A 25,779-nucleotide genomic window follows, 5' to 3' on the forward strand; every position below is an offset into this window, starting at 1 on the left:
ACCTCCACGTACCTCGTTCCACTGCCAGGCACCCCGCCGCCTCCTGTTCATCTTACTTCACACTTAGTTAAACCTCAAGCCCTGTGGATTTTATCCTACTGTCTCTTCCAGGCATCCTCCTTTCTCCATGGACTCTCCTGCATTCAGTCCTTCTAGACAACTGAAACAGTCTCTACTGCATCCCCACCTCCCGACGGGCCTCCTGTCATTGCATGTGTCCTTCTGTCCAGGACCTTTCTCCATGGCCCATCTGGCAATGTCCTCCCTGCTCATTGTCTTCCTTAGCATGGCACCCAGGGTTTCATAGATTTGTCTCTATGCACTTCTTGGGCTTCATCTCTTGTAACTTTTCTAAACTCAACTCCAAATTCCAGCCATACTGGACAATTTTTGACTTCCTGAAAGTGTTCTATATTCTCGCTTCTAGGCATGAGCACATGATGTTTCCTTTGTCTTGAAAGGGTTTCTCCTACTCTATTTGCCCCACTGCCCTTCTGATACCAATTCATTCAAAATACATTTACTGAGCACCTACTGTATGCCAAGCACAGTGCTTAGATGTTCTTTCCTCCAGGAAATAAACCTTATCTTCCAAGAATGGATTAGATGCTTTTCTTCTGTGCTTTATGTAATACCATCTCATGGTACTCCAATGATATATTAGAATCATATATATGATCTATACAATCATATATTGTATTGTACTTTTCAGTACTTTGTTGTCTCTCTCACTAGATTGTAAGGTCCTTGAAGGCAGGGAATGTTCTTATTTAGTATTGACTACTCAGACTTGCTAGCACAACACATAGTAGGTACACACTAAATGTTTAATAAGTGGATGAGTTCATGAATGAATTGGTTCTGTTTTGAGATCCCTAACACTATAACACACACACACACACAACATGCATGCATAACAAAAATACATAGGAGTAATTAGTATATGCACACTGTGACAAATAATGCACACTCATTTAACAATATTAAAAAAACAGAAAATACAAGTAAAATGGAAAAAATTTAAGATGACTGTCTAATAGGCCATCAAACAAGTTTACCATGGTTCTAAACTTAAATTGCTTCCAAATGTTTGTTGGTATCCCATGATGAACATCTTTGTACATAAAGTTTTTTAAAATATTTAAGATTACCAATTTTTTAAAAAGCCCAGAAGAGGGATGCCTGGGTGTCTCAGTCAGTTGGGCAGCTGCCTTCATCTCAGATCATGGTCCCAGGGTCCTGGGATCGAGTCCCACATCGGGCTCCCTGCTCAGTGGGGAGTCTGCTTCTCCCTCTGCCTGTCGCTCCCCCTGCTTGTGCTCCCTCTCTCTCTCTGACAAATAAATACATAAAATCTTTAAAAAAATAAAAATAAAAAGCCCAGAAGAAGTAGTTCTAAAAAATTTAAAGACAACTGATAGATATTTTCAAAGATGTTTTACCAATGTTTGTTCTCCTCACCAGCATGTGATAATGATTTTTATTGCACTTGTTTTAATTTTATGACTAGTGAAGTTGCAGCTCATAGGTTTTTGAGGTTTAAATATTGAAGGCAATTATGTCTGTCTTCAAATATGACTTGACTCTAAATATTGATTCTAAATTCTAAGTGGGGGACTGTTTGGTCCAGGACAGCAATTCTTCTTTTAACATGAAATAAAGCCTTAGCTACTGTTTAAATAAATTATCAAAGTTTAAGGTGATTTATACAGTTCACTGATGTGTGAATGAGAAATTGATAAAGTGAGTAAGCAAGGAAATAACTTGCAAAAGCAAACAGATCTTCAAACACTTGATAAAGCTACAAATACCATCCCAAGAGAAGTGGTTCTAATAGGCTGGAGGATTATACATGAAGAAATTCAGCAATTCTAAATTAACAGGCTCTGAAAATTCAAGAAGGAGTTGCCAGTGTGCATAAGAAAATTTTCTTTTCAATGATTCCATTTTGCAACTTTATTGTAAATGAAGAAGTCAAATGGGGCATGATCTGAGAAGCCTGGTTTTTATCCTTCCTCCTCTTCAGTGTCATGGTTTAGTGTTTTAGCACTTGAACTACTCCTGCCTTATAGTAGATAGAACAGAACATACCAAAGCTTCAAGCCTTTCCCTCTTGGAGGTGTTTCTTTGAACTTGTAATGCTCACCCTTAAGACTCATCCTTGCTAAAATGTCCCATTACAGAAAAGGACTAACTGGTTCAAATGTATGTCCTCATGTCACTCACTTTCATAATGTTGGTGTAGAGGGGAGAGAAAAGGTCTTGTCAGGTATCCTGGTTGCAGTGATAGGTCTGCCCTCTACCAATCATTAGCTTAAGTAGGTCACAAACCTTGCTGGGGTTCAGTTCTTCATTCATTCATTGGAGATGATATCCACCAACTTTCTCCTAGAGTTAAAGTGAGAAGCAGATGAGAGGTACTTTGTAACTATAACATGGGCTAATTTTGCAATGTTGCGTTATGAGCAGGGGTCCTTTTCAGTGTTCAGATTTTAATAATTGAGTGGGGTTGACCAAGGTGAATCTTCGCAGTACCCACTTTAAGGAGGTCTTTGGATCCTATGTCCATCTCTTCTGCTTTCCCACCCCTTCCCTGACGTGGAAAAACCCTGCTGCTTGTCCCTTAGACATTTTTTCCATCATCCGTGGCCCATTCTAAGACACTAATGGATGAAAAGCCTGAAGAAGCAAAGGCATGGCTCTGGAATGCAGAGTTTCAGATTCTTGCAGCAGATGACAGGGAAGTTTCATCACTGTCTATGCCTTTAGGGCAGCAGGACATGGTGCAGCATTTCTCAAACTAGAGCCTGTGAACAAAATTTTAAAATGTGTGTTTTCATTTCATATATTTAAACAAATATATACATATTCTGGATCATCAACATGACTATTGTATAGCTTAGTGTTGCCACGTAATTTCAGCTTGCACCCTCCTTGTTTGTATATATAGACTATTATAGTTAAGCTACTAAAAAAGGGGGTGCCTGGGTGGCTCAGTGGGTTAAGCCTCTGCCTTCAGCTCAGGTCATGATCTCAGGGTCCTGGAATAGAGCCCCGCATCGGGCTCCCTTCTCAATGGGGAGCCTGCTTCTCCCTCTCCCTCTGCCTCTCCCCTCTGCTTGTTCTCTTGCTTAAATAAATCAATACAATCTTAAAAAAAAAAAAAGCTACTAAAAAAACAGGGATTGAGTTCATATACACATGGTAGATACAAGCCAGTTAAGGGCACATGATATTAGGGATCTAGCCTGACTGAAGGCTTCTTGGTGATTCAGATGGCAGAGGAATGGAGCATGTTGCTGGTATGACGTAAGCACAGGGAACCCCAAAACAGCTGTGTGGCAGCAGTCCGCCCCATCTTCATGTTGCCAGGGGCAATTCAGTTTCCTGGGAGGACAATGGCATCCATGTCATTAGTGATGCTCCTTGGACTGTTACTGGTTTTATACTTTTATTGATATGAAACTTGTAAGTCTATTTTGATGTAAACATACAAAGCTCATGTCAGGTTTTCTTCTTATACATACTTAAGAAACATCATACAACTATTTACATCAACGTTGGGAATCTAATTTTTTTAAAAGGGCTTTGCACATCACTCAACTTGGAGAAGCTCTGAGGTAGTACGGAGAGCATCAGCCACAGAAGTCAGGTTATCTAAGTTCTAGCTGGGCTGTGATGTTCGTTAGTTTCGTCAGTCACCTGGAGGACTTTGGGCTGCTCATCTCACCTCTGTACGCCTCACTTTGCTCCTGTGTGGAACGGAGGGGTTTGATGATACGATTTTAGACTCTCTTCCAGCTGTAAATTCTGTTCTTTAAGAGGTCAAAGCCCTCATTCAGGAATGCGGCCAACTACTGGCTGGTGCTATTTGTACTCTGAGAATGAAGGCTGAAGTCGCTGTGCATTTAGCCAGAAACCGTGAAGACCACCAGGAGGCTGCTTCTGGCCACTCTGACCTCCATGGAGGAAGGAAGGGGCCTCCCTAACTGTTGTTGACTCAGGGGCAAGGCACACACCTTGGATCACCCTGTTGTACGACGATGATTCCTTGTGCGGGGGTTGGTCATCAGAATCAGGGCTTCTCAATCCAGTGAGCTTCCCTGTCCGGAGCCCCACCCCACTTGAGAACCAGGTTGAAATAGACCCTCCCCTTTACTGTTGGACTGCATCAGATCTCTCCAGGGTGTGGCACAGAAAAATGGCTGGCAAGCAGCTGAGGAATTTATCCTTGGAATGTGCTCGGTGCATTTCTGGAAGATGCTCACAGGCAGAGGTACAGCTGTGACCAAGTCCTGGAGGCTTTGGAAGGTCAGCCTGGAGAATTCCAGAGGGATTAAAATCTAAACAACTTGAAAGTTTCTCCTCCCTCCTCCCTTTCTTCTTCCTTCTCTCCCCTCCCTTCTTCAACAACTAAACCTTACTGTGCACATCCTGTGTTTGAGTCTAAGGCTTTCATATATATATATATATATATATATATATATATATATATATATATATCTCCATATCTTAATTTCCTAAATTCCTGGTATATATATATATGTATACACACATCTCATTTTATCCTCACCACACACCCTATGCAGCAAGTACTTTTATTATTTCATTTAGTGCACATTCTCCTATCAGAACACTGAGGCACAGAGGTTCAAGTTGCCCGTATTCATGTGTGGAAGAGATCCAGGGTACACCCTTTGGCGGTCGGGCTGTGGGCACAGAGGCAAGGACAGGCAAAAGCTGGCCCACACCCTGGACCACAGACCCTGGGGTAGGCCTGGCAGCTCTGAATGGTAGGGCTCAAGCAACAATTGTGGAATCAAGAAAGAGACCGTAGGCCTGCGTTCTCCAGCAGGGAGCTGAGCCGTGGCTGCCTGGAATCGGCCAGAAATGGACAGGAGTGTCCCCAGGCAGCCCATTACCGATGTGCAAGGGCTACCTCAGCGCGCCTCACCCGGAGTTGGCGGGGTCGCCCTGGGCCGGAGTCGCAGTCGGGGTCCGGGGAGAGCGCGGGCTCTTCCCCGCGGCTGTCTGGAGTGGAAGGGCGCAAGCACCGGCGCCCGCGGATCAGCAGCCGCCACCTGGGGGCGCCCCTGAGCCCGGGGCCACCGTCTCTGCCCGAGCCACTAACCCCAAGTACGCAGAATTGGGGCTTAGGAGCGCGCGAGGCAAGGGAAGCCGGGACCCAGCACCGCAGAAACCGCCGCGTCCCTGGCCCCGAGGGCCACGGGAATTTTCTTTAGTAAGCTCACATCCCAGTAAGGAAGTCAAAATAAATAAATACGTAAAAAGCTTAAAAAATGTTTTTCTCCTCCTTTCCCTGCTTAGGGTTGTCGGTTGTAGTCAACAAAATGCCAGCCACACGTAATGAAATTTGCAGACGAAAACGTAAAAATACAGGCTATAGATGAGGCTGTCTGCATGTTATGCCATGCTGTAATCATGAAAGTTCTTTAATTCGAAAAAGAGCACATATGTTTTAGCTTTTTGTTGTTTTGTTTTTATTCACACACAGAAAGGTTCACATAGCAGGCTGTTAGTTTTAAAATACTGAGAGCTCCAAACCCTGTCTCCACCCATAGGAGTCCTCCACAGATCATCAAGACCTCCCCTCCCCACTGTCCCCTGCAAGGAGGGGACCTGCTCTGGTGTGTGTTGGGGGAGGAGGGCCCCATTTCAGACCTTGGGCCAGGGCTCATTTATCTTAGATTTAGCACGGGTGCATGTTAACAACTTTTGCAGGTTTTACACCTATAATCGATCGGGTCCCTGGCAGTGGAAATGCAAGCTGAGTGAGTACGTGTGCGGAATTAATAGGAAAAGAGGCACACTAGGATGGGTTTCGAGCACTTGGTCAACCCCCACCCCCCACCCCAAGGCCTAACATGCCTCTAGTTCCTATCTTTCCCCTCCAGTTCCCCAGCTGTCGCTCGGTTCCCCGGCTGCTGTCATGTCTATGCCAATATTCTTCATGTCAGAGGACAGTTGTAAATCTCTTTTCCTCCACCCTTTTCTGTCTCACCCCCAGTCTGTGTTCATTCTTTAACAATTCTTTTTCAAAAAACAATCTTAAGGGGGCACCTGAGTGGCTCAATGGGTTAAGCGTCTGCCTTTGGCTCAGGTCATGGTCTCAAAGCCCTGGGATCGAGCCCCACATTGGGTTCTCTGCTTGGTAGCGAGTCTGCTTCTCCCTCTGCCTCTGCCTCTGTGATCTCTCTCTCTCTCTTTCTCTGTCAAATAAATAAAATCTTAAAAAAAAAATCTTAAAGACATGTATACCCTTCTATTTGCTCTGCCAATCCAACTCATAGGAGATAGCTACTACTAACAATTTGCTATACTTATCTTTTCAAACCTTTTTTTTTTCTGTGCACGTGTGTGATTTTTTAACTAAATGTGGGATTATATTTATATTGTTCAGCAGCTTTCTTTCTTTCTTTTTTTTTAGAGAGGGAGAGAGAGAGTGGGTGGGGAGGGGCAGAGGGAGAGAGAGAATCCTTAAGCAGGCTCCACGCCCAGGGTGGAGCCCAACAGGGGGCTCGATCTCACAACCCTGAGATCATGGCCTGAGCTGAAATCCAGAGTCTGACGCTTAATTGACTGAGCCACCCAGCTGCCCAGGCACTTGCTTTCTTAATTCAACAATACGTGATCAATCTTCTTCTATGTCATTGCTTACATATCTACTTCATTCTCCCTTGCCCCAATTTTATCGAGGTGTAATGAGTATGTTGCATGTGCATATGTATACTACACATGTTTAAACTGTGCAGTTTGACCCGTTCTGACATATGTGTACAGTTGTGAGACCACGCCCACAGCAGAGATGAAACATTTAGCAATAGGTAACAAGATAACGTTTGGTAAAACCAGGATATTTCCATCACTTTCAGAAGCTTCCTCATGCCTCTAGATAATCCATAGGTTGCATAGAATCAGAATTGATAAAACATTTCATTCTTTTTAATGGTTACCAAATTCGGACCCGTGTGGTAGATTCAAAATCCTGCCCGTTCTTTGCTACTCCTTCCATTGAGAAGCGGAGTCCATTTGCCTTCTAGACTCTGGCGTGCGCCTGACACAGAGTGCCGCAGAAGTGATCCGTGACTTCTGAGGTGAGGTCAGAAGCCTCTGGGAACAGTCTCTCCAAGCCTCAAGCCTCTGTAAGAAGTCCAAGTACTCTTCATGCTGGAGATGGCCCTTGGAGAGACATGTGAGGATGTAGAGACGTGTAGCCAGTCCCCAGCGGTCCAGCCAGTGGCCATTCGAGTCACCCCAGCTATGGCTCCAGACATGGTGAGCAGAGATAGGTCTTTTCTGATGTGTCCTGTAGACATTTCTGATGCACACAATTATGAAAGATAACAAAATGGTGGGTTTTTTTAGGGCACGATTTTTTTGGTTTGGTCTGCTAGGTAGCAATAGATAACAGGAAAAAACTATTCCTTTATCGAAAAATATTTAGGTTGTGTCCATTTTTCCTCCATTACCAACTACCCTCTATATGTACTTTTTTTTCTCATATGTAAAAATTTCTCTAGGATAGATTCTCAGAGATAGAATTGCTAGATCAAAGAGCTATCTTGGGGCACCTGGGTGGCTCAGTCGGTTTAAGTGTCCAACTCTTGATTTCAGCTCAGGTCATGATCTCATGGGTCATGGGATTGAGCCCTGTGTGTTCAGTGGGGAGTCTGCTTGGAGGTTCTCTCCCTCTGCCCCTCCCCCCACTCACAGGCACCCGCGCTCGCACGCATGCGCTCTCTCTCAAATAAATAATAAAAAAAAAAGAGCTCTCTTCTTTCTCTCTCTCTCCATTTCTCTAGCCTCTGTTTTGATACGGGTTGGCAAATTTCCCTCTAGAAAGAGCATATAAAAGTGGCCTTTTCCCCTCACCCTCCCAAATGCCTTTGACAACTTTCTTCACCATCTTGTGTTTCATTTGCTTATCTCTAAATGAAAGAGAATAACTCCTATGCTGTCTTACTCATAGGATTTCAGTCAAGAGATCAAAAGTGAAATCTGAGTAACACAAAATGTCATCTATTGTGATGTGGGACCTTGGTCATTTGGGTATGAAATTCCTCTGACCTCATCTTTGTCCTTTTCCCAAGATAGCCAATGCAATCCTGTCTTCTTATTTTCTCTTGTACACACGTGCGTGCACGCACACACATGCACTATGAATACATATGTGTATCTTATATGTATATATGTATATATACATTCACTATTATCAATTTGAATGATTTATGGGAACGATTAGCAATTCTTGAATCAAATACATTGTAAGAATTATAAAACTGTAATTGTATTTGTCATGGCCTCTAGTGCTTCTGGGAATAAGCTAATCACCAGCTGAAAGCAGGAAATAACTTGACTTGTAATACAGAGTATAAAAGTTCATTCATTTTAGGAATTTTGTACTTTTTTTGGAGGGGGGACTAGACAATATTTGTCCATACAGAAAAGAGCACTATCGTCTGAAGCAGAAGAATTCAGTATATTGTATACCACATTTCTAGTATAGTTTGAGCGACCGCTGCATTGTTTACAAGTGTATATCTTTATGCTAGTGCTCTGCAAAATTAAAACACCCCATGCAAACTGCTGCTACTCTGTTTCCTTGCTCTTGTCTCCCTCCCACCCTTGCAGGGCCAGCTGGAGACTGCTGGGTCTTCCAGGCACTGCTTCCTCAGCTCTCTCAGTTCTTTGATTCAAGAATAGATCAAGCATTATTGTGTTGCATATCTATTTTCCTCTCCCCTCATTTGACCTCACAGCAGCTGATTAAACATTCAGCCTTGACCCAAATCTTTTCCATGGGTACCGTGACCTGCATTGCATCCCTTTATGTCGGTTTGAAGCCTCAGAAATTCCGCAGGTGAAATTAGAAACTGGCACCCACATTCAGAGGGTAATGAGAGACCGAAGACGGTGGCAGGCCACTCCAGGTCAGTAGGTGGCTGTCTCAATAAGCAAGGGAACTTACATGGGCCACCTGGGTGGCTCAGTTGTTAAGCGTCTGCCTTCAGCTCAGGTCATGATCCCTGGGTCCTGGGATCGAGCCTCGCATCAGGCTCCCTGCTCGGCGGGAAGCCTGCTTCTCCTTCCCCCACTCTCCCTGCTTGTGTTCCCTCTCTCACTGTGTCTCTCTCTGTCAAATAAATAAATAAAATAAAATAAAAAAAGAAAATTACTTTAAAAAAAAAAAGAAAGGGAACTTACATATGAGGCTTGTCTTAGGCAGCTGGGAGACGAGTAGATCTCTGCACCTGCCTGACAGAATCTTAAAGTTTATATAGAGACCTTCACTGGGTTCAGTCATGTATTCAGTCCAGGTGGTCTCAAAAACATATTGGTCTCTCAAGGCTGCATCCTTGAAAACAGCTCCCACTCTGGGAGTGGTGGGCAGAAGTTACAGTCCAAGGACAGGGGAAGAGGTGAGGAGCCTTTGATGACCTAAGTCCAGCTCTCAGGTCAACTGGTGGTCATGTCTTCTCGATGATCTCCTCCAACACTTAACATCACGAATCACCAGTTACTAAAAATATTTTAAGGAATTAAACATAATATTTAGAAGAAAGTAGAGTGATCATGGATTTAGGAAAATCTGCAATAGAAACACATTTGGGAGAAAAATATGCTTATATTTGGATGAATATAAAAGGATGATGTTTGGTGAAGAATTGACATCACAAAACTCAACATAATTAATTTTATTTCTGAGATTTTTGGAACTAGAGGTCAGTCTGGCAAGAAGAGAGTGTGTGTTAGGTACTTTGATGAGTAGATCCACATGTCTCTATGTATCTACAAGATGATTTTCTTTAGGAAATAGTGGTGGAGTGGTTTGATGGGGAAACAATGCTCTGAAGCTGGGTTGAATGATAAAAAAAAAAGAAAAGAGGGGCGCCTGGGTGGCTCAGTTGGTTAAGCAGCTGCCTTTGGCTCAGATCATGATCCCAGGGTCCTGGGATCGAGCCCCGCATCGGGCTCCCTGCTCAGCAGAGAGCCTGCTTCTCCCTTTCCCTCTGTCTGACACTCTGCCTACTTGTGCTCTCTATCTCTCTGTCAAATAAATAAATAAATAAATCCTTTAAAAAAAAAAAGAAAAAAAACATAATTAGTAATCCCAATCACCTACATTTAGGTAATTTTAGACTTCAGAAAAGTTGCAAAAGTAGTACAGAGTTCAGGTGTGCCCTTCATTCAGCTTCCCCCAATGTTATTATCTTACAAAATCATGTACAATAATCAAAACTGGGAAATTAACATTGGTACAATAGTGTAATCTAAACTGCAGACTTTATTCAAATATCTTTATTTTATTCTATAGTTTTCCCTTTTTCTGTCCCAGGATCTAATCTTGATTCCTACACTGCATCCAGCTGTCATGCCTCCCTCATCTCCTAATGTAACAGTTCCGTGGTTTTTCCGTGTCTTTTATGATCTTAACACTTTTGAAAAATACCGGTCACTTGCTTTATGGGATGTCCCTCAATTTGGGTTTGTCTGATGTTTTCTCATAATTAGAATGTAGTTTTGCATTTTTGGCAGGAATACCACAGAAGTGATACTGTGTCCTTCTCCTCAACTTATCATGTCAGGAGTTTCATGATGATGACGTTGACCTTTTTGGCTTGGTTAAGGTGATACTTGCCAGGTTTCTCCACTGTAAAGTATCCGACCCCCTCATTGCTATTAATAAATACCTTGGGGAGATCATTTGATACAATGCGAATTTGTTTCTCCTCAAACTTTCACCCACTAATTTTAGAAGCCATTCTTAGATTTTGTCTGTCAATTATTACTATTTTCCTCATTCTATATTTATTGATAGGAATTCCTCTGTAGAATTATCCCTTCTCCCTCATTTACTTATCCAAGCATTTATTTATGTCAGTATGGACTCACAGATATTTATTCTATAAATTATAGAACTTTTATTTTACAAATTATCCAATACTATATTTGTTTTTAATTATTTGTCAAAACTACAACATGATTTAAAAGACAGAATAGTGTTTTTTTAAAGATTTATTTATTAGAGAGAGAGAGAGAGAGAGAGTGCATGAGAGCAGCGCGGAGGGGTAGAGGGAGAGGAGAGAGAGAATCCCAAGCCGACTCCAGGATGAGCATGGAGCCCTACCCCTGGACCCTGAGATCATGACTGCAGCCGAATTCAAGAGTCCAGGGCTTTCCTGGGCTTAACCGACTGAGCCACCCTTGGATTGAATAGTATTTCAATTACATGTCTGTGCCATGAATTAATCCAATTCTTCAATGTTGGACATAGATTTTATTTATTTATTTGAGAGAGAGAGAGAGAACAAGCAGAGAGCGGCGGGCAGAGGGAGAGGGACAAGCAGGCTCCACCGAGCAGAGAGCCCGACATAGGGCTCCATCCCAGGACCCCGGGATCATGACCTGAGCGGAAGGCAGCTGCTTAAGGACTGAGCCACCCAGGCCCCCCGAGTTATTTGATACTATTAAAGATTTTTCATATACAGAAATCTTTGAGTTTTTATGTGTTTTCATAACTTGGTTTTCTAACAGCAGAATTATTGGATGTTGGAAAAGTTTATACTGGTGGTTGTGATCTAGGCGGTGAAAACTGTCAACATGTCTACACGGAAATCACACGGTCCACACACTCCACCCAGACTAGTCAGCTGTGAACTGAGGCTGGAGATCCTGGAGTTCAGGAGGACCTCTGCCGGCAGGATCAGGTAACTCAATTGTCAATAACCTGAAGAACACGTAACAATAAAGTTATTGAAATTGAGAAAGAGACTTCCGGTGGGGGCATTCCTATTTCCGTCAGGGCCTATATTCTTTACCCGCTTCTTCTATATCTCAACCGGAAATATTTGTACCCCGTTTAGAGCCACGTCTATCCTTGCCTCGGTCCCGCCCACACACAGTGGAAGCATTTCCGGGGTCAGGTTATTCCGCTCCGCCCCGCCGCCGGTGCCTTGCTGGAAGCCCGGGCTCCCCCGGAAGTGGCCCGGGCCTCTCTGTCGGGGTCCCCACCACCCCGCTGCTGCTGAGGGCCACAGGGGCAGCGGCAATGGCAGAGGCGGCGCTCCTGCTGCCGCCTGAGGCGGCGGCAGAGCGCGACGCTCGGGAAAAGCTGGCTCTCTGGGATCGGAGACCCGACACGACGGCGCCGCTGACCGACAGGCAGATGGACTCGGTGCTGGAGCTGAAGGCGGCGGCAGAGAACCTGCCCATTCCGGCCGAGGTGAGGTGACCTGCTGGAACCGGGCTGGGGCGGCAAGGAGGCGGGGCTGGGCTGCCTCTCCGGCGCGCCCGCGGACCCCGGCCTTGCAGACTGTAGCCCGGGGGCTCTCCTCCCTCCTCCCGTTTCACGGTGGCGGCTCGGGTGGGAGAGGCCCCCTCACCTTCCCGGGCTGTCAGGGCTCGCACTGCCGGCGATCGCCGACTCTACTCTTGGGCGGGGACGGCTGCGGGGGCGTCCAGTGGCTGGTGTTGGCTGGCACCCAGCCCTCCACCTGCGGCGTGGGACGGTTGGCTGGGGGTGTCCCTGCTATCAGCTGAGGCATATTCCTGCTGCCCACCATCTCCCAGGAGAGGGCACCGAACCCGAAGAGCTTTGCTTCAGGACAACCTCCTTCCTATTGGTACTCGTTTACCACCTTAATGAGTAACCCAGCTTCCTTTTTCCATGGGGGCACTTGGAGAGACACAACGTGATCCTGAGTGACGGTTTCATTCATCGCACATTGAGCAATAAGCTCTCCATCAAGTACAGGTTATGGGAGATCGATTTATCTGACCTGTAACAGAGCCATAAAAATGAATTTTCTTTGAAAGCTGGGTCAGTACATTAGGTAACGCTGGTTTTCGGTGTTAGTGTCAACGTTTTTAATCTTAATTAAAATATTATGTATATTACCGCTTGTGTGATTCAGTTCAAGTAGTTACAATACCAAGAAGTACATATTATGAATTGTCAGATGTTTGGCAGGCTTTTTTCTGGTTTTGAGAGCCAGGTTTAGGATTACTATTTTATTAATAATGATGGCTATTTTTTATGTTGGAAGCGCTCCTTGTACACGATTTGGAATTGTGTCCAAAGGCAGATTGTTTTTAGAGACAAAGTTTTTTTTTTCTACCCTCAAATATTAGAGGTTGAGAACTTTGACTTGAAAGTTCACTTTCACTGTTATGTGCTGCACCGTAAAGTACAGGTGTTCTTTATTGTGTTTCTCTGTCCACCTGTAGGATGCTATGCTGAAATAAAGGAGGAAACGGGGAAATTTCTTTGGCTTGGCTATCAAAGTCTTTTATTCTCTGGATAATAGAAGTTGTTTGCTTTATAAACGTTCCAGTCTGTTTATAATTGATTTGGCCTGTTACCGAAGCAGGATGCTTGGACATTACAGCGCCTGTGGGGAACGTATCCACAAGAATAGTAACCCAATTTGCTTTTATTATCTTAGCTTATAAACTGTTATTGAGCATGAAGGAAAGGGGTTTGGAGGAAGTAAATGGAATCTTTCATTTTCACCCCATTTTTTTTTTTTCATATTTATGCAGTATAATGCCCACATTCACCTCATGCAGTCGTTTAACATATATTATGTGCCTACTCTGGGCTAGGAATTGAGGATAGAAGGATAAGAAAATCAAGATCCCTAGTCTCATGGAGCTGACATAATTGTGATCAAGAACTTGTAAAAAAGAACAAGGTGAGTTCAGACAGTGATCCATGATATAAGGAAAACAAAAGATAGTGTGACACAAAGGGACAAGGAAGGAAGCCTAAGAAAGTGACAGTCTAATGTGAAAACTCATGATGGAAAACAAGATGCCAGCCTTGCAAAGGCTAGAGAAATAACCTTCCAGGTGGAGGAAAAAACAATGCAAAGTCATGGGTAGGAGATGAGCTTCACAAGTTCAGGGGTTCAGTGAGTGTGTTCTGGTACATGTAGCTTAGATCTTGGATTCCTATGAGAATGAAATGACCTTTATTTACCTGTCTGGGATCTTTCAGGGGAGTCATTGCTCTTTAGCTATCTACAGCCTTCATTTACCTTTACTAAAGTATATGTCTGGTGGGAACATTGGAATTGAATTCTTTATCTGTTACCACTCTTAACACTGGTGCTGAAAAAGAATGCCTCAGTTTTTGTCTAGTGTATCTGTAAAGGATTTTCTGTAGTGTTTCACAATTTTCACAAGATTAATTACTTCCTGAACAACTGGAACTGAGCAGGTTAGTTGAATAGCAAAAGGCCAGCTAACGCTTCAGTAAATATCATAAAGCTGTTAAGGTCTGTAGAAAATAGCTTTCTCTTTTATGAAGGGGAGCTGGTCTTACCTTGGAAAGAAGTTATATCTTTTTTTTTTTTTTTTTTTTGGTGTTAGATAAAAGAATTTGCAGTAGAATATTAGGTAGACTGGTTTCTTGTAGCCAGGGCAAATTTTTTAGTAGTGAGGGCCTTTTTCTTTCTGCTGAACTTAGTAGTTCTTGATAAATGCTATAATAATTGATCCTGAAATTTACCTGAAATGTACTGTGACAGTGTTTTCCTTAAGGCTGTGTGTTCTTAATATATTTAACTTCTTTGAGCCTGTTTTCTTCTTTATAAAATGGGGTTCATAATAGTACCTTATTCGTCTGATGGGGAGTTGTGAGAATTCAGTGAAATCGTGTATGTAAAGTGCACATAGCAAGTGACCTGGTAGTATTATATTATATGCTTTTTCCCCCCCAAATGATTAATAACTTGAGAGAATACGTTAGAATTTTGTGATCCTGAGCTGGTACAGGTGTCACTCAGACCAAAGGTAAGAAAAGAGGTTAAGTGCCTGGAGGAAGGTTCTGTGATTCCATCTATAACCTCTTCAATGATGTGCTCCAATGAGAGAAAGTAACATCAGGTTTCATTTAGGGAATGAATTGTTTAGATTATGAAAGTGATATTCTCTAACCCAGAACTATGCAAGAAATAAAGTTTGGGAAAGGAAGGTGTATTTGTTTTTTTCCTGGACCTGCTTAACTCGTCAGGTAAGGTTGATAGTTTATTGTAATTATTATTTAAGATGTTAACATACCATTTGCATAAACTATACAGTAGCTCTCTAGGACTGCCAATTAGGAACCTAGATCTGTGCTCTTCTCGCTCTGGTGGTAAATGTCTGCTCCATCTGGAAGCCAGCACAGTGTGAGTGAGCCAGGGGACCCAGGAGTGAATGAGTGAATGAGAGCCAGTTTATTTATTTTTTTAAAGTAATTTCTACACCCAGTGTGGGACTCGAACTCATGACTCCCAGATGAAGAGTTGCGTGCTCTACCCACTGAGCCAGCCAGGAGAGCCAGGAGTGAATGAGAGGTCAGAACAGGAAAGTTTGTGACACCACCACACCTCTTCTTGATTTTCCTTTCTATTCCAGGTTCTTTGAGAAAAGAAGACAGCTGAGCAAATGTACCTAATGGGGGCATTTTCTCATACTCTTTTAAAAAGCAACTTGTTTTGTTTCTATAAAAAATTACTTCTTAGAAGTGGTCTGCGTGGCTTCTCTCTTGCTTGGTTTGAGAGTAAATGGTTTTGTATTAGTGAGAACAAGGGAACAGGACAGGAAGCCTCCTTCTATTTCTGTATTTAAAAGTCCTTATGCAGGGTGCCTGGGTGGCTCATTCGGCTCAGGTCATGATCTCAGGGTTCTGGGATCGAGCCCTACATGGGGCTCCCTGCTCAGTGGGGAACCCGCTTCTCCCTCTGCGTTCCACTCCTGCTGCTTGTGCTCGCTCGCTCTCTGTCAAATAAATAAATAAAATCTTTAAAAATAAGATAAAAGTCCTTATGCTTGAAAAGTAGTTAGTATTTATACGTAAAGTAATCAAATAGAATGCTTTTTCATATATTCAGATTATGTTTACTCACAACATGACTATAGACCATATCTGGAATATCTGCATTACCTTCTCAAGTATCTAGAGTTTTCATATGATTTGGTTTCCTAAAGTAAATTAGAAGATAAATATTTTTTGGTTCAAGATGACAGACTGACCACATGTGTATGACACCCTTGGTCCTTTTGACATGACAGTAATATTTGTGTGGCACCCCAGAAAGAAAGACAGTATCAGTAAATTTGTAGTTTTGGTAAATTTATGGAAGTCAGGAAGTATGTACAACCATTTTAAAAATCTAAAGACTTAATTACAGAATAAGGTATAAAATTAATTTTGAAGATCTAAAAAAAGAGATGGTATAAATGACAGGATTTGAGATTAAATGTAGAAGAAAATATTAGGGAGACTCATTTCTTCATTTTACTTAGTGGGGACCTCTGATGAATTGAGTGAAGACTGCTGCAAATCTGTGTTTTAGAGTTATGGGGTAACCACCAAAAATATTGAAAATGGTTAAATTGGCTAAAAGTGGGAGTTGGGGGAAGGATTTTACTTTTCCGTTATAATTCTTTTGATGATTTAGAATAAAATTATGTTCATGTGTTTTGAATAATTTCTAAAGGAAGATTGATAAAAATTGCAAATTATCTCTTTCATTCCTTCTTAAGTTCTTCATTCTGCCCTCAAATTCCTTAGAAGAATTCCTCAATTATAAACACTGGTATTGGGATGCCTGGGTGGCTCAGTCTGTTAAGGGTCTGCCTTTGGCTCTGGTCATGATCCCAGGGTCCTGGGATTGAGTCCCACATCAGGCTCCTTGCTCAGCAGGGAGCCTGCTTCTCCCTCTGTCTGCTGTTCCCGCTGCTTGTGCTCTCTGGCAAATAAATAAATCTTTAAAACGAACAAACAAAACACTGGTATTGCCTTAGAGAAGAACAACTGGAAAGATGGAGGAGAAGAAGGAAGACTTGGTTTTTACTTAAATAATCATTCTGTACTCCTGGACTTCTAAAATAATGGGCCTGTTATAGTTTAATGACAGTTATGAATTTAAAGTGAGAGAGTAGGGGCGCCTGAGTGGCTCAGTCGTTAAGCGTCTGCCTTTGGCTCAGGTCATGATCCCAGGGTCCTGGGATCGAGCCTGCATTGGGCTCCCTGCTCAGTGGGAGGCCTGCTTTTCCCTCTCCTTCTCCCCCTGCTTGTGTTCCCTCTCTCGCTGACTCTCTCTCTCTGTCAAATAAATAAATTCTTTTAAAAAAATAAAAAAATAATATAAAGTAAGAGAGTAAAATCCATACTCTTTTGAGAGACAATTGAAAATGATGCATATTAAATGAAAAAGGCAAAGTGTGTATAGCATACTATTAAAAGGTACACTTCCCTTGTCTATATATAGGCTATTACAGGAAAGAATCACGAGAAACTCGTAACTAATAGCTTCTGAGGAAGGAACTGGATGGTTGGAGAATGAGTCCAGGGGAAGGGGACTTTTACTGAATGTCCTTTAAATTTTGTGCCATGTGAATTTATTATCTTTTCAAGTAACTATGTTTAAAAGACTGCTATGTATATTATAAATGATTCTGGAACAAGAGGAATTTTACTTTTTATCTGTAATTTGTGATATATTGTCAAGTGGTGTCAGAATTATGTGGTTTAAGACCTCATAAACTCTGATAGAATATGATTATTGCATTTTCACTTCGCAAAACCATGTATGTGGTATTACAACCAGAGTTTTGACATTGATTTATATGACTTTTAAAGATACATTTAAGATCTTTTTTCTCAAAGGGATTGAATTAAGGATAGATATAGGTTTTGGTGGTATTGAAGGACTGAATTTTGCTAGGTCCTCTATGCGTTTTCAATATTTCAAATGATTGCCCTAGTGTTTACAATATATTTCTTTAATTAGTCACAGTCTGCTTTTAAATATTATACTACTTCATGTGTGAATAAGGATCTCACATTAGTATGCTCCCAATTCTTCCTCTCTCTCTTTTGTGCTATTGTTAATGTATTTTACTTTTACATATGTTTTAAACCCATGATACATTGATACTATGTTTGCTTTTTACCTTTATCTTTCTGAGTGATTAAAAATTTTAAAAATTATCATATTTACCTTTAATTTAACCATTTCTGGAGCACTTTAGTTTTTTTTTGTTGTTGTTGTTTTGTTTGAAGATTGAGGTTCCCATCTGGTACTTATGTTCTATCTGCTTTTGAAGAATTGCCTTTAACATTTCTTGTAGTACAAGTCTGCTAGAAATGCATTCTCTCAGCTTTGTTTAAACAGTCTCTATTTCCCTTTCATTAAAAAAAAAAAATTCTAGATCAAGAACTCTGGATTGACAGTTTTTTCCTTTTATCACTTAAAAGATTTGCATAATTTCTGATGAGAAGTCTGCTGTAATTCTTATCTTCATTCTTCTGCATGTAAAGTCTTTTCTCCTTCATCTGCCAAGATTTTCTTTTTAACTTTGTTTTTCAGGAGTTTGAATATCATGTGTCTAGATGTGCATTTGTGTGTGTGTGTGTTTGTGTGTGTATTCTGTTTGGGATTCGCTGAGCTCAGAACTGTAGTTTGGTGTCTTTTATTATTTTTGGAAAATTCTCAACTAAAATATTTTTTCTACCCTATTCTCTCTCCTTTTGGTATTCAAAGTATGCATATACTAGATGATTTGATACCATCCCACTCTTCTTGGATAGTGTGTTCAGTTTGTATTTTCTCACTCTGTTTCCCTGTGTGTGTTTGCTGTTGGGTTATTATATTGACTGTCTTCAATTTCACGGATTCTTTAGCTGTGTTGAGTGTACTGATGAATCCATTGCAGCAGCCCTCTGTCCAGCTTTCTTTTACCTTAGCCTAGTATCCCTGTGCTTTCTGGTATGTTCTTCAAATCTGAGCCTGATCCACATCTCCCTTCCCTTTTCCCTTTTAGGTATTGTGTAAACATTGACGATAGAATTATATGTTTGAATTTTTTGTTCTTTAAGATTTTATTTATTTGTCAGAGAGAGAGAGCATGAGCGCACAAGCAGGGGGAGTGGCAGGCAGAGCAGGCAGAGGGAGAAGCAGGCTCCCCACTGAGCAAGGAGCTTGATGTGGGGCTCAATCCCAGGACCCTGAGATCACGACCTGAGCCAACGGCAGACACCCAACTGACTGAGCCACCCAGGTGTCCCATATGTTTGAATTTTGTCACAGTCTGTTCATATAGAACTAAATTTTATTCGGTGAGATATAATTTTATAAAAATAGCTTATGGACTGTTCTGTTCCCAAGAAGCACTCTAGATTCTGATTTATAGATTTACTTACTCTGTTACTCATAAATAGGAATAATAAGAATAATATGGTAAATAGCAGTAGCTCAGATTTATTGAGTGTTTACTATCTGGCAGGCATTATGCTAAATACACATAGTATTGTCTCTGGGGGGTTACCTCCCCCTCTCCAAGGAGGCCGCTTTTGTTGGTAATTGGGCTGGTTGCACAGAGCAGGAACAGTGTGACTGCACGGCCTCTCCGCCTCCAGACTCAAAACTGGAATTGAAGTGAAACAAAGGCCCTTTTACTTTCTGAACCCTTGGTGGCAGCACACAGTTGCTGGTGATACTTCAGACTCAAGATAGTTTCTCACTGGATTTGAGAAACTTAGTTTTTTACTGTGTCCTTTTATTACTGAGGTATTATGTCACCATTCAGGAAGAGTTTACATGAATAAGTGGTGCCGTTAATAGATGTATTTACACATACCCATGACCTCCTGGCTCTTGAATCAGACTCATTTGTGGGGAGAAGGCAGACGAGGACCTTCTTGAGCATTTTGGTTTTTTTTTTTTTCTTTTTTTTGGTCTGCAGCTTCCCAGCAGTTTAAGAAGCCTGTTTTGCCATACCTGTGTTTTCTTTTTTTCACAATGGCTTCATGATACAGATACTGGAATTCTTTTTTTCTTTCTTTTTTTTTAAAGATTTTATTTGAGAGAGAGAGAGCATGAGCTGGGGGGGGCACAGAGGGAGAGGGAGAAGCAGACTCCACCAGAGCAGGGAGCCCCATGTGGGGCTCAATCCCAGGATCCTGAGATCATGACCTGAGCCAGAGGCAGACACTTAACCGACTGAGCCACCCAGGCGCCCCAGATACTGTAATTCTTATTTTATAGAAAAGAAATTGGGGATTAGAAGTAGTAAGTAATTTGCCCATGGTCACACAGTGTATACGTGAGCAGGAGCAGGGTTCAAACCAGGCTGCGTTATAAGGTGCTTTACCTTACCAGAAGAGATGGCTCCACTTGAACTCAGGTACAAAGGGTTGTATTTCTAAATTAGTGATGGTGCATTGTGCATCTAGCTTTTTTTTTTTTTTTAGCTTTGAAGATCAAATACTATCTTCAGATGAAAGTTTTATATCTAGGAAAACAGATGGGAGCAATTTCTTAAGGCCCTGGGTCAAGGTTTTGTATAGGTGGGCTTTAAATGTTACGCCCTGAGGACTAAAAACTGGAACTGAAATGAAACAGGCCCTTTTACCTTACCCTGCATCCACACTCCATTTATTGTAGGTCTAAAAGTAGCATGTCTGTGTGACTATAGGTAAGTTAACACCTGGACTATCTTTAGTAGTGGAGAACTAGAAACTATTGTAGGTCTGATGGCCTCAAAGTGAGGCCTTGTAGGTGGGGCTCTTCTGAAACTGATGGGAAACTCTGAAATTCTTTCTACTCAGTTGTAATTTCAAAATTTGTCACCAAGAAGGTGTGTGTGAAGTGTGCCAGTGGTAGAAATGGCATAAGGAGATAATTGATAGTTATTGATAATTGATAACTATTGATAGTTAATTCTTGGGTGTGATTTATTTTCTGTTGGTGCTCATTAATCAGGCCAAGCTCTCTTGTTAGATCCTGGGAAAGGCAAGCTACTTTCCACAGCATACAGGTTTTTGCCTTTGGTGCCAGTTCATAAGAGGTTCAAGTAAGAAAATGTGTATTGATTAGCACAGATTCACGGCCAGTGTTAGAAATGTAACTCAAAAATCTTACTTTACTAAGTGGTGTGATATCAGTATCACATTTATATTTTGAGACTAGCATTTAATAGAAAGAGCCTAGTTGTATTATTATGTGGCATTTATTAACCTCAAATGATTTAATAGAAAACATTTCTTTCTCTTTCAAAACAGTGAGATGGAATAACTTGTTTAGAGAGTTTTCAAGTTATTTAAATATTTTTGTGGCTCTTTTTTTTGAAGCTTCCAATTGAAGACTTATGTAGCATAACATCCCAGTCGCTGCCCATTGCACAGACTTCAGTAGTACCCGAATCTACAGAAGACATTCTCTCGAAGGGTTTCACTTCCTTAGAAATGGAAGAAGAAAGAATTGAAACTGCGCAGCAGGTGAATGGCAGTGTTGTTGCTAAGGGCGTTTGATTATTCTAAATATCTCAAGACAGGGCTAATAAAAATGCTCTAATTAAAAGTTCTGAACATTTGAAACTATAGTTAACATCAGATCTTTCTAGAACAATCTTGATTTTGTGTTAGCTATGGCTGTTTTGTTAAGTGTTTTAAATTAACCTATTGCCCAATTATACTTGAAATACAGATAAAGATACGATATTCTAAGTGTGGATGTTGATAGCTAGTCATTAGGGTTTTAATATTTCATGCACTTTTGACTTCCCCCAGTGTATATGTTAATGTGTCCCCCCCAGCATGCGTGTGTGTGTGCACAAAGTCGCACGTGTGCGCACACACCCCTCTGCTTGTTGCTATGTAATTTCTTTTTTTAAGAACCTAAGTGTTCTCTTTAGATGAATCCTTATAGTTATTTTTCAGTAGTTGACATGTGTAATCTTCCCTTGATTTTTATTTATTCCTAATTATAAACCTAAATGTATAGCAGTTTCTTCTGCCACTTCCCGTCTCTTCTTTCTGCCCTGTAAAAATCAAAGCCTAGGCATTTACCAAGTAAAACAAAAAGCAAGCATGCTGAATTGCATATGTAGTAAGTCAAGAGGCGGTGCTGCAGAGTGAAAAAGGGCTCCACCTCTTGAGATAGGCCACCGTGGATCTGAAAGTCACTTCCATCACTTACCATCCTTGTGAGTTTAGGCAAATTACTTATATCTTAGGCTTTTAGTTTTCTAATCTGTAAAACAAGGATGACTGTATACCCATCTCATGGGGTTTTCCTGAAAATTAGATAATGCATACCCTGTATGGCAGGCACACAGTGTCCGGTAAATGATGACTAAGGTGCTTGGCAAGCCTTGTATCTTGAGAGAATAAAGCATACCCTTGACTTCAAATCCCACTTGAGAATTATAGAAGATAATCTTACGCTGTGTCAATGACTTATTTGGACTATTTGGGAAAAAAAAGTCATCTGGGCTAAATTTGTACCTATGTATCTCTCTTTAAATTTTTAAAAAAGCTAGTATATTGAGTTATAATTTATACACAATAAAATATACTTGTTTTAAGTATTTTGCTTGATGAGTTTTGACAAGTTTAACTACCACTATGATCAAGATATAAAACATTTCCATTATCCTTCATGCTTCTGTGTCAGTCTTCTCCACCGCTTCTTAGTAATAGATATTTTTCATGACTTATGATATAGGTGGCCGGGCCATAACTCAAACCCAGGTTTAGCTGATACAAAAATTCATGTTCTTAATCCACTCTGTTATATTATTTTAGTTTATATTTTTATATTTCTTATTAGATAACATTAATATTAACATTTACCCAAAAACCCTAAGTTACCTATTCAAATTGAGCAAAGTAGCAAATGGGCATTAGCCTCTTAGGAAGAAATATATATTTTTTACATATTGTATCTTTAATACTCCTCCTTGTTTGACTCTGGATATGACCAATGTTTTTAATATCCTTTGCTTTTCCTAGCATGTAGATATTGATTATGGAATTAAATTGTTATCTCCTGGTTAAAAGTAATTACTAATGTCTGATCCCCAAACAATAAGACTTAGATAGTGTATACCCTTTTGACTTGCTGTTTAGCATGTAGCCACTTTTCATTTTGTCTGTTTTAGTTTTGTTGACAATATAATACTCTTTTATTTTTCCAGTTTTTCTCATGGTTTGCAAAGCTACAAACTCAGATGGATCAGGATGAAGAAACTAAGTACAGGTATGTGGTTCTTGAGTTTGTTGGCTATCTTGATTTTTAAATCGTACTCATCTGCAGCATTTCGTAATCTGTGTCTTCAGACAAAATTAAGGTACAAAGAAAGTTCCAATAGGAACATTTTCTTTAAAAAGAGCTAGAGAGAAATTGTGTGATTTAAAAAAAAATAGTTATATCATAATAGGTGAGGAGGTACAGACATTGGTTTTTAGATAATTCTAGAAAGGTTTGGGTTCAAGTGGGAATTTTACAGGAACTGTAAGAGATATTTGTTGCTTTTCTTTAGAAGTAGAGACCCAAGAGATTTTAGGGATGCCCACCTAGACTGGGTGTAACTGTGTTGTTCTGTTTGTTTATAGTGTTAGCATGGAAGAAATGATGGTGCATAGTTTCTAGCTGATTTGGGGACTGTGGGTTGAATAACTGCATTTAATTAACATTTATTAAGTGTTATTGCTAGGCAATGTGTTAGGCTCTTTGATACATGATTCCACTTAATCTTTATAGCAGCTATGTGAGGAAAGGTATTATTTTTCCCATTTTACAAATGTGCAAACTGAGGCCTGAAAGTATTAAGTAACTTGCCTAATGTCATAGAGAGTTGGGCAGAGCTGGGACTTATACTCAGGTCTTCTAATTCCAAGTCCAAAATTCTTTCCATGACATTACTAATCATCATGGGATTTTTGGCATACGTGACCTAAGGGATTGACCTATTCCATACCTTGGATGGCCCTAGTGTCCTAGTTTTTGAAAGTTGGGCCGGTGATTTCTTGCCTTACGTGTGAAAAGCCAGCTTGTGGCTTCAAGGCTGACTCCTTTTGTTGCTTATAGTTGCAGTGATTTCCTTCTAAATTACTCGAAAAGGTGTTAACATAGTTTTTGAATATAATAAGCTTTAGTGAATGGTCAGACTTCTCTTCTGAAATTCAAGCATTTGGGGAAAAATGAGACTTTGTTGTTTATTGACTCTGCTTATTGGGGGAAAATATTATTGCCAATCCCCTTTTGGTTCTGTTTTCTAGACAGATGAGGGATTACTTGTCTGGGTTTCAGGAGCAGTGTGATGCTATATTGAATGATGTAAACAGTGCTCTACAGCATCTGGAATCATTGCAGAAACAGTATCTTTTTGTGTCCAATAAGACAGGAACCCTACATGAAGCCTGTGAACAGCTCCTAAAAGAACAGGTAATATGGAGTATGGGAAAGGGTTAGTGATTGTATTTAATATTTTATTTTTAAGTAGATGAATAGAGTTTAATTGTAATTTCTCTACTTTCTCCAAGTATATATTGAACTCTGCTCTGTATGAGGCCTTGTGCTAAGCATGCAAATTGTTATATTGTCAGACTTTTTTATTTTAAATAAGCTTACACGAGTGAACTAGGCAAGGCAAGCTTTCCTATGTTTTGAGCTGTTACATCTCAGCCCAATTTCAGAGTGAAGAGCATACATTAGTTTGCTCTGTGCATGCTTTACTATTGACACTTCAGACAAGCACAGTGATTGTAGTAATGGTGGGGTTTATGAAAAGATGAACTGATCTAGATTGCAGTTAAATTTATGATTTAAAGATAGAACACTTAAGTTACTTTATCTGAGTTTTCTCTGTGTATTTTGAGTTTTTTTAAAAGGCAATTATTTATTGTTTTATAAAAGATCATATGTAAGTTTCTGTACTAATCATTGCTTATTAGTCCATAATTGCAGAAATCTTTGAGCATTAGTCTGAAATCTTATGTCTAACATAAACCTATCTGTCTGGTATAAATCTATTCATGTAATTTTGAGACTGGAGTGTTGATTCTTACGTTCTTACGCTAATTTTTTTTTCTTTTAAAAAACGCAAGTCGGAACTTGTTGATCTGGCTGAAAACATTCAACAAAAGCTTTCCTATTTTAATGAGTTGGAAACTATTAACACAGTAAGCATGGTTTTTTACTTTTTGTAAAGTTAATGACCTTATTTTATATTTCCCTTTCTGAATATAATTTTTAAATTTATAAATTGGCCTGAGTGATATTTGAACTTAATAGTTTGCTTGCTGATAGATATTCCTCTTTGTACCTGATGGAGATATCATTACCAGTTCAGATTTTTTCAAATATGATTTAAGTAGTAGTTCTTAAGTTATATTATTGTTATTAAAATCTCTTTGTCAGTTACCACTTATAGTATCTTATTTGTAAGCTGTGAAGATTGTAAGAAGAAATATTAAATTTTAAATCTTGCTGTGGTGCTATTATTAGTAATCAAAACATTTTTTGAATTAATCTCATGTTTAATTTGAAGTATAGTCCTTATAATACATGTCTGTATCACAAAGTAATAGTCTCAATTAAAACTGCTGTGTAAATTATATTCCTCTGTCTTTCTGGCTCATAAATTAATCATAATTACTGCATATACATTATTAAAATCATTAAATTAATCATAATTATTATGGTTTAGAATTAGAAAACTAGGAGCTAGTTAACAATGGAATACAAGGAAATCGTTCATTGCCAAGCTATCAAGATAAATAATTGGCTGGTTTTTTTACATTTTAACATACATTACTTATATTTTTGTATATTTATATTATATTAAAGACGTATGTTATATAGTTTTATATATTCTAATGTGTAGTTTTATATATTAAGTACTGAACGTTTATGTTATATATTACTCATATTTATACTTACATTATTATTGTATATATTTTTATAAATGCTTACTTATATA

General features: G+C 40.2%; 1 protein-coding gene across 2 annotated transcripts in view; it reads left to right on the plus strand.

Annotated features, from left to right (window-relative positions):
• Nucleotides 1–11,935: 11,935 nt before the first annotated feature.
• COG3 (component of oligomeric golgi complex 3) overlaps nt 11,936–25,779 on the plus strand; it is a 73,842-nt gene continuing 59,998 nt past the window's right edge. Inside the window, exons 1-5 of one of the 2 annotated variants that reach the window (XR_013446964.1) lie at nt 11,936–12,244; nt 21,146–21,292; nt 22,993–23,054; nt 24,077–24,242; nt 24,905–24,979. Coding sequence is in view for 1 of the 2 variants with exons in the window: in XM_036071682.2 (XP_035927575.1) it covers nt 12,071–12,244; nt 21,146–21,292; nt 22,993–23,054; nt 24,077–24,242; nt 24,905–24,979 (624 nt within the window). In the remaining variant the exon portion in view is untranslated. The remainder of the gene's footprint in view (nt 12,245–21,145; nt 21,293–22,992; nt 23,055–24,076; nt 24,243–24,904; nt 24,980–25,779) is intronic. The other variant, XM_036071682.2, reaches the window with a different exon arrangement.

The sequence above is a fragment of the Halichoerus grypus genome, chromosome 4, assembly GCF_964656455.1.
Source record: "Halichoerus grypus chromosome 4, mHalGry1.hap1.1, whole genome shotgun sequence".
Taxonomy (NCBI): Eukaryota; Metazoa; Chordata; class Mammalia; order Carnivora; family Phocidae; genus Halichoerus; species Halichoerus grypus.